The 20203-nt window shown below is 46.9% G+C and overlaps 1 protein-coding gene across 1 annotated transcript; it reads right to left on the bottom strand.

Annotated features, from left to right (window-relative positions):
• Window positions 1–83: 83 nt before the first annotated feature.
• LOC144163650 (uncharacterized) lies at window positions 84–15468 on the bottom strand. Its single transcript, XM_077694447.1, has 8 exons — window positions 15243–15468; window positions 14887–15017; window positions 14436–14516; window positions 11515–11761; window positions 7593–7680; window positions 7114–7273; window positions 3068–3191; window positions 84–1898 (listed from the first exon to the last, which is right to left on the bottom strand). The coding sequence occupies exons 2-8, from the start codon at window positions 15000–15002 to the stop codon at window positions 1776–1778; spliced, it is 939 nt and encodes a 312-aa protein (XP_077550573.1). The 5' UTR covers window positions 15003–15017; window positions 15243–15468; the 3' UTR covers window positions 84–1775.
• Window positions 15469–20203: the final 4735 nt, after the last annotated feature.

Raw genomic sequence — 20203 nt, 5'->3', positions numbered from 1 at the left:
ACTGAACCGTATGGTCACTGCCCAAAGATATCAGATAACTAAAAAAGACAAATCACGCCATCTGCTCAAAGGTTTTATTGCGCAGAAAACAAGAGAACTGTATGAAGATGCAACAACCACACACCCCAACCAACCTAAAAAAAAAGACTTCGCACCAACGTGTCAACATGCTTCAGTACGATGTGCATAGCCATTTTGGGGCTTATGGAAGAGAACCCTCTTAAAAGTAATGAGCAAGACCTGCAACATTATTCCTGCAGTATCTGGGTAACTAGCCAAGAACAGCAGACGAGCAAGTCCATCTGATCAGGTGAGCACTCCCATCTGTTGTACCATTTTCTTTACTGCCAGGTTTCAACCAGTCTAAACCATGTTCTCCAGCAGATACTAAAATGTATCAGCAAAAATAATAAAACCACACCAACATTCTGAAAGTGAAAGCAGTAAAGTAACCCCCCCCCCCCTTTTTTTTTAAAATCCTTTCCACATTCAAGAATACCTGTCAGGTGCAAAAGCTGTTAAGAGGCACAACGACCAATGTGCAGAAGAGAATATTGCAAGGAGCATCGTCTTTCCTCGGCGTGGACCTCACTGACCGAGCTTTGACAACACTGCTTGAAGGTGAACCAACCAAATTGGAACGTAAGGCAAGCAGGCACGAATTGCAGCCATAACTGGTTTCATATACTCTCACTGGCCAGAAGGGCCTGCCCCAATAAAGGGACCACGAAGACAAAGATAAAGCACAACTTTAACGAAAAACACTTCAACAAAAAAAATATATATCCAAGAACATTTCAAGTGACAACATGGGCAGGAGTTTTTAGGCCAGCACTAAGAATGGAGCTATGAGTGTTTAAACTGCACGTTAGCATCAAAGTGATACAATTAACCCTTTGATGCCCAAAACTTTTCTTGCTTAATGTGAGAAGTTAAAACTTTACGATCTAAAAGGACATCGAACGTCAAAAATATGAAGCCAGAAAAAAATTTGGGTTGATTAGGATGAACTTGAAAAATAGAGCTACCTTGATCACTATGATTCATGGTTCAAGTAAAGACAACGACGTGAAGTTTGTGTTGCTACCATTTGTAATATAACAATGAAATTGCACAATTTCGGTTACCTGTCCCTAGCCCATTGAGCCACCCGGGCTCGATGCGAGTAGACACTCGTGAACGTTTTTTAGCCCACGGCGGTACATGCTGCCATCTCTAATTTTTGAAGGTCCGGGATCCTTTGTCGGTCGATAGATGGTGTTAAATGTCGAAAAAACCACAATGTGCGAGAGAGAAAAATATTACTTTAGCTGTTTCTCCTGAGCAACACTGGCAATCAAGGAGTTAAAGGGAACCAGAGGCCCCACTACAACCTCCCAGTCATGCTTTTTGGCAATGGCGTAGGTCCGGGGCCACCAATCGGATAAACAAGATTCTGCGACACAATAGGAAAATTGCCGGGAAATGGCTGAGGAGTCGCCACTGCTGCATTTGTTTCACCTGATATCTCCGTTATTAGTTGAAATTCGCGATAAAATAGGTGTTATTGCAACAGAGAAAAATTAAGAACCAACCTTGTATTTTTGTCTTCATGGCCCCTTTAATTAATGTACCGTGCGCATGCAACCAATTCTGCCATGCAGTGAAGCCAAATGAAAAACAGAAGGCCCTTACAGCAAAACCCATCCGCACAAAGCATGACTGCGTGTTTCACCATCGAATAAGATTTGTATTTCGAGAAAATACGCAAAATTTCGCACAAGTAGAAGACAAAATTACGGCTCAAAATAAAACATTAACAGCAGGGAGGCTGGGCAGGGTGCAGCGATTTCCAGGAAGCCCCACCCCTGGGATGCTGTGGCGCAATCCTGGGAGTCTGGGGCCATCTGAAGGACTTGCTGCAAAGCAGATCAAGCACAGGCTCAGTTGGCACGATGCGAAATAAGGTAACAGGAATGAGAACAAAGTTACATCACGAACAGCCTGTTGATGGTAATTCATGATGGGAGACATGATGATGGTTGGATTTTTATGGCGCAAGGCCAACTGGGGCCAAGAGCACCAAATCAGTGGTTAGGTATGAGGAGTGAAGTATAAAACACTAAAATTGCTCAATAAGAACGAAAGATAAGGTGAAGACAATGGTAGTGGCTGGTGTATAGGGCCAGTTTTCATTATGCGTGGTAGGAAATGAGGTTTAAAAACTTAACATCTGACAAATACTTAATGAAGGGAGACAATATTGCTCAGAGCTCGTAAGGCCCTGCCAGCATATACACCGGTGTTTTTCAAAGCCGTTTTGTTATGTCAACATGTCTACATACCACAATCATCTACGAAGTTTACAAAATTTTAAAAGTAACCAAGAAACCTGAGGCATACGAGTAACAAGCCAACTCAAAGACCGTGCCAGCTGCCAATAAAGGGCATGTGGATTCATATCAAGGTTTTTGACAGCTTAGGTTAAACCTGGAAACACAAGAGCAGCAGTGTTTTTTCACTGTTTCTGCAATTTCATTAGCTTTGATATACCATTAATAAAACCCTACTCGTATGATTGCGCCCAAATCATAACAGCTGGCAGCCGAAAGTACTGTTACGAGTAAGAACCCAAAGCAGTGTCAGAACGACCCTCATTGTGTTGTTTAGAACAATTCAGATCTAACATTCTCTTATAGACTCCAATTAACAATTTGGGGCATTTTTTGGTTTTTACCCTCTCACACAAAGCCATTTTTCTCAGGTTCATTTCTGTACGCTAAATGGCACCCTGTCATTTGTTGCCGAAAAAAAGTACGCCAAAGGTGGCAAACCTCTGCCCGAAATTCGGCGCTCAGTAATGACATGGGAAAGAACATATGCAGCAATAAACTGCTTGGGATTACGATTGTACGGCTGAAGTTTCAGATTACAATATGCAGAGACTCTTTTCAACAGGAAGCCTTGATCGAAAATGACCCGTTTGCTAGCCTAAAGAATGCCGCCCTATTGTAGAGCACCCCCCTTTTCACATCACAGCGGCAGTAACACTGCGACAGAGGAAGCCTTCTCCAAGGTGCCACCATACCCTGCTTCTTCTAGGAGGGGAAGTGCCCTGGCTGGGTGCCCAGGCCGCCGCGGAATTGGACGTGGCTCCAGTGTCCCCCACGAACCAGCGGAGCTCCACGGACTCCGGCCCCGTCCAACCTCCACTGCGTGCACAAAGTGGGGGAGTGCTTCATTTGATCCAGACTCCCCAACTTGACAAGGTCACAAGAAGAAGAGCGTGCGTATTAAATGCAAAAAATACGGGCGAACAACCAGAACAGGCCGCACCCTTAACTCTCATGAGTTGTGTTGCCTAGCAGAGCATGTGACCACTGCAAAAAAGATTGGGCTAATGTATTGAACACCTTGCAACTATCAGAAGGCCACCGCATACACACATGTACCAATGGAGCGCTACAATTTCCGAACAAAAAAAAGATATGAAAATTGCTCTTGCATAGTCTCCAAAATCAAATCTCTGTCAAAGTATTTTCTTCATCCAGTCTGTCCACACATTCAAAAGTGTGGACCACTGCAAGCCTCTGCTTTTTTCCAAGAGCTTGAGAGCTAGCCAAGCACTAAGGCCTCCTCATTATCTGGACAGATGTTGGGAACAAGCGTAAAAAATGGGCCACACAAAAAAAGTACTGCGACCGCTATGCATGATACAGGGGTAAAGCGGGCTTGCACCTTTTGGAGCAGCTTAGGGAGCAGAGTTAATGCTGTTCAGTGATGATTTTGTTTAACGGCGCAAGGGCTTCTAGGCCAAAGAGTGCCAAAACAAGGGCGTGGTTAATGTCAAGGGTGTGTTAATGCTTTCGTCAAAAGATGGTTATGTAAAATTGGTGTATAGGACCAATGATTGTCAGTAAAAAGTGAATAAAACAAGTTGAGAGAGTAAAAAAAGATTTGGGTGCCTTGGGGAGAGTTTTTGAGGTTTGAGTTTTGCCTAGCACAAAAAGGATGAGGCCCCTGAGTGACGGAAAAGCACCTCTGCAGTGTCCTTATTACTGACGGACAAGCTGGGGTCATGTGCGATAAGAAATTTTCCTTAAAAAATCAATCACAGCCAAGTAACTGATTATTCCTTCATCCAAGAGAAAGTGTGCCGGGTGTAGTTGTATGTGTTGAGTGTTTGGGAGCAGCTTTGTAGCAGTAAATGAGGCGTTTTACAGCAGCTTTGGTGCTGCTCCAAAGATAAAGCATGCCCAAGATAAAGCATAGCTGAACAGCTACATGTGGTATTCATCTGCCTGTGGTGGTGTGGTGCGACTTCGTGTGGCAATGTGGGGGTTGAGCACGTGCAGACAAACAAGATATGTGCATCAACTGAAGAAGAGAAAAAGCAAAATGGCGTGCGCTTGAGCCTGGGTTTTTGGTGCGTGTAAAGGCAGGCTTGGTGCATGGTGTGCCGGGTTCTGGTGGCTCCTGCCGGGGTGTTCAGGGAAGCTCTGGCGATTCCGTTTGTAACTTCAAGGTGGTTCACGGTGTAGGCCCGAGTCAAGACATAGAACCTCGCCGACCTCCCAAGTTCTGACGCGAGGCACGTTCAACGCAACCAGCGCACCAGGGTAGCACTTCGTCACTCGACCGCAGAGCAACGTCAGGGTCAACAGTCAACCCTCGCAGTGTAGGCCCGTGTCGTCACAACAGGTGCTCAAGATTTCTCCACAGGTTCCTTCAGCTCTCCCGTCACCAAAGTGAATGGGTGGTGTGGCTGACGAGCATCAGACGTAGCAAGACCAGTGCTGTGACTTTCCTGTAGAGTGGGACTTGTCCGCAAACGCTGTTTGAGTATCGCATGTATGTCTCTGTAGATTTTTTTGCGGTCTCCCGTGTAGTTCTCCCTCGCAGTTTATCTTGTTCCTATTCCCGCAGTATTCTTTCTTGGCTGAAAGATATCTGTGTGACGTTCCGCACCCAATGTTCTTGCTCCCCCCAGTTTGTGCGCCTCGCAAGACAATCGAAACGGCACATGAAATGCCAAGAGAAACCCATTTAATGCAATGTACAAGGAACAATGGCAGACCGCTCTGCTTAGCGCTGACCTGGAAGTGCAATTTCGGGTCATGTTATTAATGGCCGAAGCCGTGGCCACAATCCAAGGACTTCTGGCCAACGACTGCGGAAGACTAGTAGAATGCACCGCATTCTTCGTCCCTTTCATTTTTAATCCCATCACTGGCACAATAAAAGTTGCTACTACTACTACTACTGCTGGACTGTAGGGCTAGACACACCTTCCGAGCCGATTACTTGCAGATAGCTGCTAGCTGAAGGGGAAACCAGTTTTAACAAAACTGGACAGCATTATGGAGTTTTTTATGCCGATTTCAAATCTGCAACTAGATTGGCCATTATTTTGTGTCACAATTACAAATTAGGCACTCCAATGAATAACGAATACAACGTTGGAATAATTTTTTTATTTAACTATTTCTGGTCATTTTACAACACACTGAACTTCACTCCTCCCACGCTCCGTCATAAATGGCTCAAAGGTGTTGTCAACTGAACGCAATAATAATTTTCCAAAGCCTCCATTTGAGAAATTTGTTATAAACATTGTATTCTCTACACATTTAGGTATCAAAAGCAAAAAAATTACAGTTGTACCTGCTCTGGGTGCAGAGATATCCAAGGGCGAAATGCTAGATCAGTGTTGCAAGAAGTGGTGTCTCCCCATTGAATTCTGCGCTAACTGAGCTGTTGAGTGCACTTTAAAATGCTATTTATAATGAAATATGTTGCCTTATGATGAGGAAATTTGCAGACTGACAGAAAAATGCCGAAAATTCCACTTTTCATAAACTAATTTTTTGACCATTTTTCGGCCCCAAAGACCCATCTGCCCCCTTCCTAACTGAATTGAATCTCCCCTCTCTCATCCTGTTTGCCATGGCACAGCGGCATCTAGCTTGTCGAATGGCAAGGACTCAAAATAAAAAATGTCGAGGGTCAACTAGTAGTGAAGCTATTTTACTTCTTGCTTTCGACAATAAGGGGGGAGGTTGCAAAGACTGCTGGTGACAACGCATGCGTCACGGCGCAATGCGCTGTGTGGTGAAGCATTGATTGGTGGTGCACTGATTAATGATTGATTCATTTAGCAGGGTTCGTACAGGCTTCAAAAGCAAAAATTCAAGGACTTTCAAGGACCAGAAAACACATTTTCAAGGTCCCCATCTAATGTTTTATCTGGGATTATTTATAACTTTTTCAATAGAATGCAAAAGTTTTTTTATTGCACAATACCTAAGCTTACTAGTGCACATTTAGATAGACGCTAATGGGTTTGTGAATGCTCCCCCAGCTTTATTTTTTATTTCATGGTTGGTATTTAGAGGTTTTTCTTTTTTCTTGGTGTTTTTCTCAGGCTGTTTGATTTCAAAACTTCGTTAATGTTACCTGCTTTGTATGCAAGAGTAGGAGCTGAAATTAAATCAGCAAGTGTTGCTGCAAGGCAGGATGAACTAAGCACACGTCGACCATTTGCAAGTAAGAGCAAACGCAGGTGGAGTGTATAAGGCACAGAACACATGCAATGAGCGAGCGTCCACAGACTAGATGGAAGATGCAAGATAGAGAACAGAAGCCGGCTTTCACTGGATTGTATCGTGATATGGATTGGATTGAGAAGTGCCTGCTCCCAATGTCGTCTCGTAATAATGAAAATCCACCGAACTTGTAATTTCACGCAATACACAGAAACTTGATCGTTACAATGTTTCTTTACATTTGTTAACACCTAAAATCCACGACAAACACTTTAAATTCTTGTAAAACGACAGGGCCATTAATTCTCTCCAGAAAAATCAAGGGTTTTCAAGGACCATTTAAAAATTCCAGGACTTTCCAGACCTTGAAATTGACACTTCTAAATTTAAGGGTATTCAAGGACCTGTGCGAACCCTGTTTAGGCATTCCTTTTCCGCGCACATTGCCATGGCACCAGTGTAACTACCCACAGAACAGGTAGTGCTGGTATGTAGAAGAGGCACAGAGCATCACAGAGATTGATCGATTGATTGATCAATTGGCTGACTGATTGACAAACCGACTGGTTGATTGCCATGTCAAACTCACTTGGACTGCGGAGGTTCCCTGTTGAGCCCTCCTGCGTTCAGCTGAGGGAAGACACCCGGCCAGTGGTTTCTGCGCCCCGGCAGGTCCACCGTGGTGTCAACGATTTTGGGCACGGGGGCCACCAAATCCGGTGCTGACAGCCGGCTTTCAATTGGCAGCGCTGTATGTAACGTGCAAAAGCGTGGATTTCGACACCAAATTTAAGGCTAAGGAAAACTGCTCGCTACGTCATCGCTGCTTTTGTTTTGATGACCTATTACTGCATAGAAACCATGTTTTCTGAATGCAAGGCATTTGAAGAAAGCTTCCTCAGGCATTTCATTCATTACAGACAGAATAAAGGCACGAGGAGGGCACCAACGAATTAATCACATCAGCAACACATGATAAAAAACAATGCAAGCAGCACTGGCTAGGCAAGATTTTGACCATGGTCACCAAGGTTAGCTAATGGAATAAGCTAGGCGCCCTCTCCTTACCCATCTCCTTGCATACAGTGCAGCACTCGTAGCGGTTGATCGGCTCGCTGGAACGGCTGCTGAGCAGCTTTAGCAGGCTGCCAAAGATCTGAAAGGTAGGGGAAGGGGAGCAGATCGTGTGTGGCGGCTCTATCACACCTCACTGGCAATGCACAAGCTTTCCAGACACACAATCATTGCCATTACAGTGTAGAACATTTATAACGTAACCACTTGTAGTGTGAGACCGGTTATAATGCAGGTTTATGAAACCACCAGTTTGCCTCTCGTAGAACTCTGTGCATAGGCTTACCGCTTAAAATGTGGTTCCCCGAAGTGCCATACCGTTCGTAGTGCGGTTGAGAAAGAAAAAAAGCACGTGCTTCCTGCTCTCCTCTAACTTCGAAAAGCAAAAACAGGCGTGTTCATGTGTTCGTTTGTGCTCATGCAATAACTACAACTGACCTTGCTTGATGCATCTCGGAAGATAGCAAGCCCCCTCTCCACTCTCCAGGCACGGTAAGTTGTTTCTATTTAAAACTTTGCACACTTAAGCGACCCCCCTTTCCCTTAACGAGCATCTGGAGATAGAGAGCTGTGATGCAGGGTGTTTCCTCCACCTGTACATTGTTCTGGCAACCGCCTCCAGCTCCACAAACAGGTGAAAAAAAAATTCCCTTTGTGCTGTTATCACATTGTCCTGCGGCATCCACGCAGCCATGATCCCTCAAAACACAACCACACAGGAAGTGAAAAATGCACTCGCAGTTTGTCAGATTGTACAGCAGCTTGTAAGACTACTGCAGCGGCTGATACGGGGAAAAAAAAAGTTCAAGAGAGAAGACTGCGCCTCTGTTTTTAATTCATTTGCGTGGTGATAAAAAAGAAATGATTGCAATGTAGATTGCGATGCAGTTGTATTTGCGCACGTTTTGTTCACAGTGCGATACCACTTGTGGCGCGGATTTTTGCGGCTCCCACAGCACAAGTGGTCTGCACTGTACTTTGAGATAAGAAACAAATGATTGAAATGTAGATTGCGATGCAGTTGTATTTGCGCATGTTTTGTTCACAGTGCGATACCACTTGTGGCGCAGATTTTTGAGGCTCCCACAGCATAAGTTAGAAGTGGTCTACACTGTACTTTGATGCACAAAAACACTACGCACCCAATGCCTTCCAACTTTTGGTCCCCCAAACACGTGTGAGGAACAAGCTCACGGAAGCTGTGAACCAGAGCCTCCTGAGTTAACACAAACCATGTACACAGGTTACAAATTTACTTTCTACTCCCCCATTCATTTTCACTTTATTTTTCTTTTACTAGGGAGAACCTTTCTTAAGCCGATTTCAGCAGGGTTTAGTTTTCCTGCTATAATTTTTACCCAAAACCTAAAACATTTCAGGTTCTGATTGGTTGATTATGGTGTCTAAAGCACCAAAGCTACAACTGAGCCATGATGCGTGCCAGAGGAGAGCTGCAGGTTAATTCTGATCTCGTTCCAGGTTCTCCACTAACTCGAACAATACTGCTATGCTGTGTCAATGAATGCAGTGTTGCTGAAATTAAATACTACGAAATGACAAACTACGTCCATTACCTTGTATAAAAACAATCTTTTATCGCTGTACACTACTGTGCAAGATATGACTACAACAGAGGAAAGTATTAAGTTTTATACAGTGGAACCCCAATAGTCCGACTTTCAAGGGACCGCGTGAAAGCATCGTGTGACCGCGGTGTCGTATGACCAAAGTACAGGTTGATCCTTGCTACATGCCGTTAATCCGTGCTACATGCTCATCCGGGGATTGACCGGTCGGTGAAGAGGGATTGGACGGTGAGAGCACTTCAAGCAATCTCCATTACAAGGTAAATGCTAGCCCAATAGACGGTCTCACACAACAGGTGTTCTAAGAACTTGTTTAAGCTAAGATATTTAGTACATTCTCGCCTAATTTGCAAAACTTCTAGCTGAAATGTAACGTTTCTAAAAATAAAACACCTACTTGGGCCCCCTCTACGCCGTTTGCACTAGCCCGCCAGCCTCTCATTGTGTGCTATGCAACCCCCATGCCGTCTGGCGCTATTAATGGCCCGCTAGCTCTGCGCCCCGCGCGTGCGAGATACGGCTGACGTGGCCCAGAAAGTTGAGAGGGGAAAAGGCATGAGGGTGAAAGTGCCAAGGCCAAGCAAAACAAGCGTCCCCAACTAAATGAATGCGGGCACTGCTGGCATTAGGGAGATCTGACCAGGGGGGGGGGGGGGGGTAGTAGCAGCAACAGATTGGGTAATTTTACACACATTTTTTTGTTTACTTACAACATAGCAGGAAATCAACCATTTCTTCATGCAAACTACCAACAAGCTACACCACTTAGATGTTTGACGTTGCTAACGCCGCCCTTTTCAGAAAGTCCTGGAAATACTACTGCAAGCAAAACACAAAACAGCAGGAACTGAACTGTTCCGTTTTGTCTAAACTAACAACAAGCTACACCACTGGAGATTTGCTAAATTTTCAGAACGGCCGTGCTCGTGCGTAAATGAAAGCGGTGGCGGCGCTGTGTTTCTATAAACAGTAAACTAACAATGGGACGAACAGGTTCATCGTCTGCGCATGGCCGACTACACTTTTTAAGCACTTCACTGATAACGATGCCAATTAGTGTCGGGTTAGATTGTCCAGTATACCTCCGGCGTATTGTGGCCAGAATGGGAAAAAAGATTAAGCCGAAGACGGGTGCGTTTTTGGGATATTTTTGTTTCGGCCGTACAATCGTACAAAATCATGAAAATTCAGGAGTCTCCCGGAAAATTCGGGAAACCTGGCAGGTATGCCATATATTCTGCCTCAAATGTGCCTGCAGTTTTCTTTGTGCTAAGCAACGGGGAGGTGTATGACAAGCACCAGTGGTTCACGAGTTTCGAACGCTTATGACTATATAAACCGCTTGGCTTTTGAAGCCTGTGTGGGACCGATGACAGCCGCTAAGACGGAACTCTGTGGGGCTCTGCTTGGGTCCAGCGAGCGCGCTACATCGACAAGGTGAGCCCCTAAAGTGCTCTGCACTTTAAAAGCAGCAAAGAAAGGACCGAAGCAACAACACAGCTTTGAAAGTACTGATAAGCAGAGAGCAGAGAGGGGGAGAGAGCGCATCATGAAACGAAGAAACTTGAATCGAGTGGGCGAGGAAAGCGGGTGTTGGGTTGCGTCGCATGTGTTTTTCCGTTAATCGGGTCGATTGTAGCTTCGAAATTGGGGTCCCACTGGCCACTTGTCTGGACTTTGACTTCTCGTGGTGGCCGCATTGGTGTTCTGATGCCCCGCGGGGACGACGAAAGATTAACTCCCACCCATCAGTAGCCACCTGTTCAGCAAGTGGGCTGGCCCGTCTGCGGACCTTCACACATCAAGCAGCGTCAAACGAAGGTCAAGAATAGAGACATCTCGGTACAAAGCAGCGGAGCAGTGTAAAAGATGGGAAAAACGCCAGTTTATCCCTGCCAGGGTCAGTCATATGAAGTGGACCGCGCGCACCCGAGCATAGTACATGCATTGTTTCTATGGGGAGTTTGCCAGGACCGCGGTGATCCGTTGCAAGAAGCAGGTCATCATAATACCAAGGGATGTATCAGTGGGGTTCTACTGTACCTGAGGAATACTTATTTCCCTCTCTTGGATGCTTCAGACAATAACCACACTAGCTGCAAGTGTGGCACTATTAGGCGGTGAACACCGTACAACAGAAATCTGAGAATGTGTTGTAAAGCAGAAATATGCTATCGTTTCAGCTATTTCAGCGTTAAGCTTCTTCACTCTTGCAAGCTTTTACTAAGCAGGCAGTAAGGATCGCTTGTGCTCCAAGCTAGGAAGGCCCCGTGTTTCGACTCGGCCTCCAGCCTTTGCAGCTGTGGAGGTCATGGCAGGTTTGGGCTCACCTCGGACGGGGTCGGAAGGTCACTGGTGGGGGCCCGAATGCGGGAGGAACAGGGTGCAAGGATGGTGCTGCCAATGGAGGGGGAGCAGTCGAACTCGGGGCCCAGGTGGCAGCAGCGGCAGTGGTAGTAGGGGAAGGAGTAGTGCTGCCCCTCCTCCCACAACACACGGTGGAATCCAGTCTCCGTGAAGCAGGAGGCTGCCAGGCTGCCAACAAGGGAGGTCCCCACCAGGCAGCTCTGATCGTGCCTGCACACACCAGGACACCCACACATTTCGTTACACTGGAATATGACAAGTCATCACGAATGTTTCCGATGAGGGGCTTTTAATGCGCTCCTGATGTTATCAGACAGGAACAATGAGAAAGAGCAGGGCAGCAAACCGGGCTTAAGACACACTGTATTGGTTAGCCAGTTGATTGTGGGGTGTAACATGCCGAAGCTACGTCTGGGCCTTGAGGCTAGCCAAAGCGGATAAGGGGCTCAGGATCAGTTTTGACCATCTGGGGATCTTTAGGGTGCGCCAAAATGTCACAACACAGGCGTTTTCACTTTCCATCTCCATCTAAAAAAACGGCCACTGCGGCCAGGATTCAACCCATGTCCTTAGGCTCAGCAGCACAACACCTAAGCAGCCACTGAGCCACCACAGCGGGTAATTTCAGCAAATTCTCACACTAGACTTTACGATAGTAACTGCCTTGATAAGATCTCCGCTAGAACACGCGTCAGTCGCCTGGAATCCACATCCACCCTATTTGCCAAATCTACCCACGTCTGTGCAGAACAATGCCACCAGGTTGATTGTAGGGTTTAACGCACCGATGCAGCGCAGGCGATGAGGCGCGCCGTAGTGGAGGGCTCCGGATTAATTTCGACCACCTGGGGGTCTTCAACATGCGCCGAAATCTCGTACACAGGGGCGTTTTAGCTTTTCAATGCCACCAGGTTTATTTGCATTTCTACCCTGAAGACCTAATCTTAACTTGCACTGTGAAGTCCTTTACCTGGTTTAACTTCCCTTCATTGTTCTGAAACATTTCCCTATTGTCAAGAGGACACAATTTCCCACCTTATCACGGCTAGTTACAAATGAATCGTGATATGACCCGTTTTCGCTCACGCAACAGAATTTGTTGTTAGCATTTGTGTTACAAATGAATGACTTTGAAAAACTACCAGCCAGTAAAGTATCCAAAGCAGATCAATCTCCTTTCAAGACCACCTTGCTTATTCACCTTTAATGGAAAGTGCATCCTAACATCTTTTTGTGCTAGTATTTTCAGTTCCCTATATGGAACTGTCTTAACTTTTCATGAAATCCCATTTGGACAGTTCTTGTACCAAGTACACATTTGCTCATCTTCCTGTTTTGCGTTTTCAACGAGATCTCCCTCTATGTACTTCCAAATATGAGCCAGTCGCAGATGACAGAGTACAGCGATATGCCATTATCCCTCAAAAGCAACAGATTGTTGTTCTCCTCAAAGGGAGATCGATGTGTCAAAAAACCTTTTTCTGTGCCCTTACTAATCCTACAAAGGCATTAACTGCATTCTTTATTTTTACCGAACTGGCTCACTTTCCCTGTTGGAAGCCATACTTTCCTCTCCTCCCTACATAGCTGGACCCACAGCTGCCGCAAGTTTGCAGTTGGCATGACGATGCAATGCCTGAGCCAGAAAGGTGGCAGCAGAAAAAATGTGCCCCACAGTTTGACTGCAGCCAACGTATTTCAAGAACACCAGGATGACAGGATCACCCAAAAACTGAAAAGGAGGTGAACATTATCAGGGTGCTTTTAACAGTGCTTTTAGACAACAAAGCTATAACTCTCCTAAAAGGTGCAGTATAGCAGAAATGTGGAGAGCACTTGATTCTTGTGACATCCTTTGTAACAAAGTACACAAGACTGTTTGTCCTCAGCTTCCATCGAAAAAAAAAAAAAAAAAAAAGCAGTCATGCCAGGAACCCCTAGATGCGACCTCATACTCAGGAACACAGTGCTTAACAACAAAGCCACCAAAATCTTTTCAGGACACTCACGCTGTCAAAGGGCACGCAGCCCGTATGTGGAGTTTCAGCACACAGTTTCATATATGCGCAGCAAAAAGCATGATTATTGACAAAAAGCTAAAATGTGAGCCATAATTCGAAGCATGTGCATATGCACTGTCTGAAGAATAAACGAAGGGTAGTGAGGGGAAAGAAACCCTGACCTGACAATGTCACCAATGCCTGCCTCACTCAATATCTAGACACCCTTAGCCGAGGAGTGAACCTCCACGCTGCAAGAATAAGAGCTGTACCCTCATTACAAGAGTCACTACTCATCCATTAGTGCCTCCTTAAGGGAGAAAGAACAATTAGCAATACCCCACCAGGGCAGGATGCCATTCAAAGTGCAAATTAAGCTACAGATGTGATGCTCTGTGTAGTAGCCACAGCAGCAGCAGGACTGTGGACATTGCAACGGCGGTCATCAGGCAGCTAGTGCCAAGGTTCTGTTGAGTGACATGAAAATTAAGACGAATTCAGATGATGAAGGGGGACTCAAGAACCATGGTGCCCAGCACCGGGTGAACACTGGTCATGCACTGCAATTTCATCCCTGCCGGGCATTGTCAGCAAGAGGAGGCCTGGGCATTTGCGAAAGGACTCTACAAAAATTATTTTAAGTCATGATGGAAGCATTGCTGGGCACAAGTTCAAGAATTCAAAGCCTGCGTCGTCTCCATTCACGGTAAGTGGCCCAATTTAACAAGGCAAGCCAGTAACACTGCAATGACATCCCACATTCTTACAAAGCAGTAAAAGGAGCAAAAGAACATAACTCAACGGGAAAGCAGTGCATAGAACAGAGAAGCACCATCTATTGCGCTACCTTTGCCTCGCGCTAAACAAAGCAGGAGCACACTTACAGGTAGCGCCTGTGAGCAGACCCCTTAGTCGCATTTCCGTCAGCATCCGAGTGGTCTCCCACTGTGAGCATGTTCTCACGTCTGCAAAGTGGAGGGGAAGCAAGAAGGATACAGTTTTATAGGTATGCAGTCTGCGGTCACGCGAACAGGGTTCAAGCGCGACGAAGTCAAGTAGAATGATACTGGTGGGTGAGACACGTATCTCCCAGGAAACACGGCGATTTGAGGCAATTGTCACTGCAGGCGTCGACTTTATGTTATTCCATTCAGGCCCCTATTAATGGACCACAAGTGCCTCCAGCTACAACATGCGCAGCGTTATTTTCCGTGCCGTTTCCGCTGCTTGAGGGGCGCTGTTCATGCAGCTTTAGAGTAGGTCATAGCGACAGTACACCGAGAAGGCGTGACGAAAGCGACTGGAACTAGACTGCAAAGGGCGCTGTGCACTTACGATGGCGAGTTGACACAGCCACCTTTGGACGAGCCGAATGAGGGCTTAGGCAGTTTGGGCTTGAGCATCTCTCTCCCCCCACGCTGTTGGAGCATCGCTGACATCTCGGCCTGCATCGGCGGGAGCGACGACTGCGAGTAAAAGGCAAACACGCACGCTCAACAAAGAGCAAGAACAAGGAACTCAGAGCTATGCGTCAAAGGCTTCCCCGTTCCACTGCCACAGGGCTCAAACAGTGAGATGAGAGGCGCAAGCAAGGCAACAGAGTTCGAAAGCTGAAAAGGCAACTCTCTGCCTCCCGATGAACAAAATCCCGCAAGAAATGCACAAAAATACGTGACGGGGAGGTAACTGACTGGTACGTTTGTGGAGGGGCCCCGTAGAAACGCGGACGAAGCAGGTTCCACACGTAACCCTAAGACAACTGCGTTTAGGTAAGAAATTCGGAACACCCTGGAACACTTCGGCAACCCGCAGCACCGAATGCGACAGCACGCGAAGCCGTAGCGCGAGAAGTGCGCGAGAAAATCGAAGCTCGAGCACCACAGAACATGAGCACCTCATCGGTTTCAAGCCGGCGCTTCTCACTAGACCAATCAAATGATGCCGTGTGGCGGTGGTGGCGCCGTGCTGTGGAGGGCACGGCACCGTTTTATTTTGCTAACTCACTGGAGCCACTTAACCATAAAAACCCGTATTTATTCCACAAAATTATTTTAGAGCCTGTTTTTATTATATTTCTAAGAATTCAAACTAAATTCTTGCACATAGTTTTGGTTTCGTTTCTAGGTAACCTAAAGCGAATGCAGGTCCTTCGTTGGCCTCAGGGAATGGAACGGCCGCCGAAAGAGATGATAGCGCAAAGACAAACAATGGAAAAGGCAAGAGAGAGAGAGAGAAAAGACTTTATTGAATTTTCGCCTGCAGGAGGGACGAGGAAAGGCTCCGCGGAGCCACCCCGTCTCTCGACGCTGCCTAGGGCGTCCTCGAAGCATTGCCCCGCAGGCGTCCGCCAGTTCGGCGCGCGAGGGGCCTTCGGGGATGTCCCCTCGAGGCCTCCGTCGGCGCCTCCCCGAACTTCTGCCTGGCGAGAGCCGCCTCGAGCTGCTGGACGGCTTGCAGCTGCTCCGTCAGGTCCGACGATGCAACCGCTCGTGCGATGGGATCCGGCAGCCGCCCCTGTGGCGCGGCCGCTTCCGTTGGGTAGCGAGAACAGTCCCATAGGATGTGGGTCAGAGTTGCTCTGGCACTCGCGCACACACTGCACACGTCACTTTCATAAATGTCTGGGCACACGTGGCGCGCGAGCGCCGGCGTGATTACCGATCTGGTCTGCAACTGCCGGAAGAGCACTGCCTGCGCCCTCGTCAGTCCCGGGTGGGGTTGCGGCATAGTCCGACGTTTGAGCCGATACCAGCTCAGGACCTCGGCATACTCGACGAGGGGCTCCTGCTGTTCGATGTCCTGGCAGCCGTCATCGCCTTGCGGTTCTCCGTCCCTCGGTGCCGCTGAGCCGGGGGGGATCCCGGTGGTGGTGGAGGGGGCCACCAGCCGCGAATCTCAGAAGGCTGCCTTCTAGAGACAAAATGGCACCATTTTTCAATCATAGCGCTTAAGAGCTGCTTTCAATTTTCTATCGTGCGTAGTAAGAAAAAAGCACCCACACGAAAATCAGCTAGCTTTGTTCGTAACGTTAACGGAACAGCATGGAATGGTATCATCAGGAAGCAGTGCCGGGTACGCACATCTGGGGACCAGTAAGGCATTGAGCTACCTACGGTTCAAGAAAGATAGCCTCAGGAGGCTGTGGCTGAGCACAGACAAAAAGTAGCTTGCACTTGTGGGTTAGCTGCACTCTTCCAGATATTTTCTAATGACGTGAGTCAGGCTAAGAACATGTGCGCATCTTAGGGCTACATGACAACACGAAGCGGAAACGATTACTCCAGATCTAACACGTTTAGCAAAGGCACCTTCATGGGCACCATCAACACATGGCACATGACCCACAATATGTCGGCAAGCGACCATTACCCCATCATTTATCTGCACAAAAAGGCAGGAACTGTGGCGCTAAGGTCACAGATTGGGAGGGGTGTCAGTCTGCTCTGCTCAAAGAAACGAACGTTACCGGCGTAGTTAGAGCCATTAGAAAGAACTTCAAAATGCCGCAGAATGAATTCTAAGAAGGGCATGCCATGCACATATATACACCTAATTAATTTGTGGAAAACGTGGCTCATGAGAGGCTACGCAGCGCGTGGTAAGAAATAAAAGGTCCTGGCCTGCTCAAGAAGAAAAGGGAAAGAGATGAAAAAGTATGGGAGAGGACTTCCAAACACTTGATAGGTTGACCACTTTCGCTCGTTTAAACATGCACACAAACAACTAAATCCCTCAAGGCCCTTTCTTCGCTTTCTTTTAACATACGACTTAATACATGGACACGACGAGGGGAAGTTTAGTCGTAAAAAGCAGGTTTTATTACTCAACCCATCCATGCATGAAAGTGGATGAGGTGAGTTGGTCGACCCACAGGCAGGGAGGGGGTGGCCCCCATCAGGCTGAGTCAGCAGCCCATGAGGTGCTTAATAGCAACTTTTCTTGGAGCCCCTCCATTCCCCTCGAATGAATTCTTTGGGCAGGATTGAGATGTGACATAACCTGGAGCACCAGAGCATGAGGTGCCAGTGGGGCTCCCTGTGCACATACAAGACTCGTAAGGACCTCCCTCAAGGATGAGAGGGTCTCAAGTCACACCCTGTATGATACGAGTTTTAAGAAGTTGACATCTGCGAGGTAGGTGAGAACACATTTGTGAGTGAACACTGGTTCATCTCCTAAGAAAAGTAAAGGGTGTAGTGGAATGTTGTATGTGCAGATTTTAGGGTCGTATCGATGTTTCTTGCGGCATTGTAGGATGTGCGCTCAATTACCACGTGGAGCACGGAAAGCCATTCCCCATGTACACTTGCCACAAACTGGTGGGAGTGCACCATTCAAAAGATATGCGTGAGTGTGGCCTATTCGCAATCTGCAAATGGGCACTTCTGTAAACGTATTGTGCACTTCTGTAAACGTATTGTGTTTCTCAGTGAGGTATTTACCTATCTGTGTTTTTATTGTGCTTGTTATGCGATCCTTTGTTCCATTTCTGCTGCTATCGTTCTTGGAGTCTATGTCATATCGCAGGTTTCATGCCCAAATACGGCACTAGAGGTTCATACACGCCACGGCTAAAAGCACCCGCTGCAGCATATTGGTCGGCAATTTCATTTCCACAAATGCTGCCGTGCCCCGGCACCCAGCACACTACTATCGCCATATTTGAAGCATAAGCCGCTTTACAATGAGTTGGTTTAAGGCGGCACTACGTTAAAATGAATGTGGCAAAAATAAACAAAACACCCAGGCATTCTGAAGCAGAAAGTAGCAAAGTAACTAGTGTTCTTGTTTCCACTATCCTTCCCACACACACGGATGTTAATTACAAAAATGTTGGACCTCATGAGCTATTCAATTTGCAGATGAATGACTTGCCACAGCTCTATGGCATTTTGCTACAGAGAGGACCCTTACACTATACAAACATGCAAAATTTAGGGCTCATGGCCTTACAAACCCCCCCCCACACACAAAAAAAGACATTGTGTCTCACCAACTTCATCCAACGCTCTAGAGAGAAAGAGAGAGAACACCTTTTATTATGAGCACTGATCATGTGGAAGAGGTTCCCTATTCACGGGAATTCATTGGCCATCTTGACCGGACCACGGCTGCCCTCTCGACACGGATGAGCTGGTCCTGGTCCAGAAGGGAGGAACTGTATCCCACTGCTCTTGGCTGTGGGAGGACTGGAATATTACTGGCGTAACCTTACATTCTACAATAATGTGCCCGAGTGTCCCTGGCTGCTGGTAGAATTTAAGTCGGTTGGGATGAGGATATGTTTTTGAAGAAGTCGTGGAGTTGTTTCCTGATCCTTTGTGAGGCTTGGCTGAATTATTATTGGGCACAGTCAATAGTCCGCAGAAGGAACTATTGCCAGGAGTATCGTCGTTTCTTCTGACAGCAGCAGATGCTGTGGGTGTGGTTTTTACAGAGGAACATTGTTTATGGCTTCATGTGCTGTCCTCATTGACTGAGTTTTCACAACGCTGATTAAAGTTTGCAAAATTAAATGCCTTTCATCGCCACCACAAAATGGGTGGAAAGTGTCAACTGACCAAATGGGAAGGTAGGGCAGGCATGCTCCAGTCATAGGCATAACCAGTTTGAGCCACAAAGACAAAATACAACTTTAGTAAACAGACTGCTTTGTCCAGATAACAAACGTACCAACTTTACCACAAACCTCAAACAAACGATGCTGCTGAGAAGGGAAGCAGGCGAAGCAGTGGCATCTCCGCAGATACTTTCCAGTCAATTCTCCACGACACCACAGAATCTCGTTTGTACAATTAGCGGCCCCCAACGCCAAAAAATGCGACTGGCTGATGGTAGTGTGGCCTCCAGTCCCATTTGATGCTATTACCATAATGCTAATGTGCAGTTAAAAGACCAATAATATTTTTAGGGTTGACCCATAAAACACGATTCCTGCCCATACTTCATCACTGTGGCATGAAATATGGGGCAGAAATTTGGGCTAGTTGGTGATGGGACTTCGACATGGTAAAAAGCGCACTAAAACGAGGACACAAGAAAAAGGCGGTGACACGGGACGAGCGCTAGTGACACGGGCGGTGACACGGGACAAGAAAAAGGCGGTGACACGGGACGAGCGCTAGACACGGGACGAGCGCTAGACTAGCGCTCGTCCCGTGTCACCGCCTTTTTCTTGTGTCCTCGTTTTAGTGCGCTTTTTAGCATGAAATATGAAAGTTTTTCAATATTTCTCGATTTCTTTGTTCACAAGAATGTCTTTCATAGCTGGAACAGAGCTGAGTGAGCTACCAAAGGCTCTGTTGGAGGAACGGAAGCAGGGGACCGCGGGGCGTGGGAGATTCTTTTTAATGGCGGATGGAACTGCACAATGATGGTGATAGTAGGAGGCAGGTGCCAAGCTACCTTTTCATTCTCTAATAGATTTAACAGGCTTGTTCTTTTAAAGTGAACAAAGATGCATTTTGTCTTCGTGGCCGCTTTAATGCACCTTGCATCGGCAAGGTGGCATCACAGAACAAAGCATGTTATTCCCTTCACTAACCCAAACAAAGCGTAAACCGGTGGTCGGCAACCCGCACGGAAGTACTATGCAGCTCCCGAGATGCCGACACGGCAGTTTTGACCCCAAATGGGGTTGGACAGGAACAAT

The sequence above is a fragment of the Haemaphysalis longicornis genome, unplaced genomic scaffold, assembly GCF_048455015.1.
Source record: "Haemaphysalis longicornis isolate Haplotype H1 unplaced genomic scaffold, Haemaphysalis longicornis Haplotype H1 scaffold_129, whole genome shotgun sequence".
Taxonomy (NCBI): domain Eukaryota; kingdom Metazoa; phylum Arthropoda; class Arachnida; order Ixodida; family Ixodidae; genus Haemaphysalis; species Haemaphysalis longicornis.
The sequence above is the reverse complement of the archived record's forward strand: the minus strand, read 5'-3'. Positions and strand labels throughout refer to the sequence as shown.